This window comes from Salmo salar, unplaced genomic scaffold, assembly GCF_905237065.1.
Source record: "Salmo salar unplaced genomic scaffold, Ssal_v3.1, whole genome shotgun sequence".
Lineage (NCBI taxonomy): Eukaryota > Metazoa > Chordata > Actinopteri > Salmoniformes > Salmonidae > Salmo > Salmo salar.
Window position 1 is genome coordinate 88,283 of NW_025548718.1, and position 3,557 is coordinate 91,839.

At 50.3% G+C, this 3,557-nt stretch overlaps 1 protein-coding gene across 1 annotated transcript; it reads right to left on the minus strand.

Annotated features, from left to right (window-relative positions):
• Positions 1 to 206: 206 nt before the first annotated feature.
• Positions 207 to 2,271, minus strand: LOC123733235 (protein FAM53B-like; the record flags this gene model as incomplete). The annotated part of the gene is made up of 2 exons (XM_045712678.1): positions 207 to 541; positions 1,418 to 2,271. Coding segments are annotated over 2 exons (1,187 nt in total), but the record flags the coding sequence as incomplete, so codon positions are not given.
• Between the last annotated feature and the right edge of the window lie 1,286 nt (positions 2,272 to 3,557).

The window sequence follows — 3,557 nt, forward strand, 5'->3', positions numbered from 1 at the left end:
TGAGGGTGGTAAGTATAGTTCAGGGTCATATTCATTCAGCCCCTTTCCCCTGAGGGTGGTAAGTATAGTTCAGGGTCATATTCATTCGGGAACATGAGAAAAAAATATGCAGTAACATTTTGCAGCATTTCTCATTGGACATATCCAGGTTCACCCTCCCCGTTTCAGTCTGTTTTCTTCCGTTTGGTGCCTAATGAACACGACCGGTTCAGTTCCTCTCGATCTGATCGATGTCCAGATCTCCTCCCAGCTGATACACATCCTTCCTAATGCCAGTGGCTGTCACGTCATCGCAGACCGGGGAGCTCAGCCAATCCAGCTCCTCGATGGAGATGGCTGGATCCTCCTCCCCAGAGACACCGGTGACGACTCCGCCCTCTTTGGAGCTGGCGGTCGGACCGTCCAATCCCTGATCGCCTGGGGAGGCGAAGTCAGTCTCAGATTGGTCAGTGGTCCTCAGAGGGATCGGGCACTGGGTTGATTGATAGCTGTCGTCCCCAGTGATGCCAGGGCAGCTGAGGCTTTGGAAATTCCGAAGTTTCTGTGGATAAAAACAACAACAACAAAAAATGTATTTTGGTCACACAGGAAAAAGCAGAAACTAAAGCAAACCAGGACTGGACTGGGGTAGAGAGCAGAGAGATTTACACAACATGCAGGATATTGAACAGACATACTCAGTCAGTCCCCATGAGCAGCATTGGCATGTTACCCTACAGTTGGTTTCCATGGAGATGCAATATTTCGCTGGCTAGACGGACAGTATTGGACTTGTTCAATAATAGTGGTTGAAGAAGAAAAACACACACACACACACACACACACACACACACACACACACACACACACACACACACACACACACACACACACACACACACACACACATCTTGACCTTTTTGTTTGGTTTACCCAACAGTACAGGAAAGATTTGAGCTAGCTAGCAGACCAGATCCTCCAGCTGGGAGTGTGGCTGACTGACTGAGCTAGCTAGCAGACCAGATCCTCCAGCTGGGAGTGTGGCTGACTGACTGAGCTAGCTAGCAGACCAGATCCTCCAGCTGGGAGTGTGGCTGACTGATTGAGCTAGCTAGCAGACCAGACCCTCCAGCTGAGAGTGTGGCTGACTGACTGAGCTAGCTAGCAGACCAGATCCTCCAGCTGGGAGTGTGGCTGACTGACTGAGCTAGCTAGCAGACCAGACCCTCCAGCTGGGTTGGCCATTTACTGAGGCTGACTCTCAGGTCATTGACCCAAAGAGACTACTGGAGTTATGACCATGTTATGTAGACTCACGAGAGTCTCCAGTCCCTTATGTAGCCACCAAACCATGTAGAGAGTCCAGACCCCTTAATTAGTCTACTAATTAGCATGAATTACAGCACACGTAAACCCACGATAGTATTCCCCTTCTAACCTGTGTCATCTTGGTCAGGTCCAGAGAAGGCCTCTGTTTGTGTGAGTCGGCTGGTCTCCTCCGCTTCATACCCATCTTCTTGTCGTTGAGGACGCAGGGCTGAGAGCGACTCCGGGCCAGCCCCCCTTGCCCAGCACGACGCTTCATCTCTGGGGTGGAGTCTGGGGAGCTCAGGTGCGACGCCGGGCCTCCCTGGATCTCTGGGAGGCAGATCTGTTCATGAGAGAGGTAGAGGAAGGGCCTGGGGGGTTCTGAGGACAGGGAGGAGTAAGAGGGCGGGGCTAAGCCGCTGAAGTAGGAAGGGCTGGGGGTAAAGCCAGGGAGATCCAGGGAGAGGGTGTTGGAGCGAGCTGGCAGGCTGAAGCTGGAGCTACGCTGCATGGCAGGGAACCCAAGCTGCTGAGAGCGTGTCCCTCCTCCTGTTGCAAATCCTCTCTGGACACTTCCTCCGCTGTGGCATCGCCTCTTCGCCACAGCCGTCCACACCCCGGACCCCTGGGGCCTCCAGGCCGACCGACAGCCTCCCAGGTCCTCTGAGCAGGAGAGGGAGTGGCACTGGCGCTTGGAGGGTGGAGCGGTGGAGGGTGAGGAGGCTGAAGCGGCTGAAGCCTCACCCAGGCTCAGGTCCTGTAGCAGACTGGTGATGGTGCCTGGGATGGAGGTGATGCTGGTGGGACGCAGTCCTGCATCTCTGTCCCCCCAGCGGACTGGGCTCTGGTAGTAGTGGGGGGGAAGAACCTCAAAGGGTAGGACATCCCACAGGCTCTCCAGAAAACTGGACTCCACTGAGGGTCTCTGGTGATGCAGGGCTCCATAACACCCCAGACCCACGTCACCCCACTTGCTGCCGGTCTCTGAAACACAACATGGTAATAGTCAGGGAGGGACATATAGCCTACAACACAACATGGTAATAGTCAGGAGGGAACATATAGCCTACTACAAAACATGGTAATAGTCAGGAGGGGAACATATAGCCTACAACACAACATGGTAATAGTCAGGGGGGAACATATAGCCTACAACACAACATGGTAATAGTCAGGGGGGAACATATAGTGTACAACACAACATGGTAATAGTCAGGGGGGAACATATAGCCTACAACACAACATGGTAATAGTCAGGGGGAACATATAGCCTACAACACAACATGGTAATAGTCAGGTGGGAACATATAGCCTACAACACAACATGGTAATAGTCAGGGGGGAACATATAGCCTACAACACAACATGGTAATAGTCAGGTGGGAACATATAGCCTACAACACAACATGGTAATAGTCAGGGGGGGAACATATAGCCTACAACACAACATGGTAATAGTCAGGGGGAACATATAGCCTACAACACAACATGGTAATAGTCAGGGGGGAACATATAGCCTACAACACAACATGGTAATAGTCAGGGGGGGAACATATAGTCTACAACACAACATGGTAATAGTCAGGGGGGGAACATATAGCCTACAACACAACATGGTAATAGTCAGGGGAGAACATATAGCCTACAACACAACATGGAAATAGTCAGGGGGAACATATAGTCTACAACACAACATGGTAATAGTCAGGGGGGAACATATAGCCTACAACACAACATGGTAATAGTCAGGGGAACATATAGCCTAGAACACAACATGGTAATAGTCAGGGGGGAACATATAGCCTACAACACAACATGGAAATAGTCAGGGGGGAACATATAGTCTACAACACAACATGGTAATAGTCAGGGGGGGGAACATATAGTCTACAACACAACATGGTAATAGTCAGGGGAACATATAGCCTAGAACACAACATGGTAATAGTCAGGTGGGAACATATAGCCTACAACACAACATGGTAATAGTCAGGGGGGGAACATATAGCCTACAACACAACATGGTAATAGTCAGGGTGGGAAAATATAGCCTACAACACAACATGGTAATAGTCAGGGGGGGAACATATAGCCTACAACACAACATGGTAATAGTCAGGGGGAACATATAGCCTACAACACAACATGGTAATAGTCAGGGAGGGACATATAGCCTACAACACAACATGGTAATAGTCAGGGGAACATATAGCCTACAACACAACATGGTAATAGTCAGGGGAACATATAGCCTACAACACAACATGGTA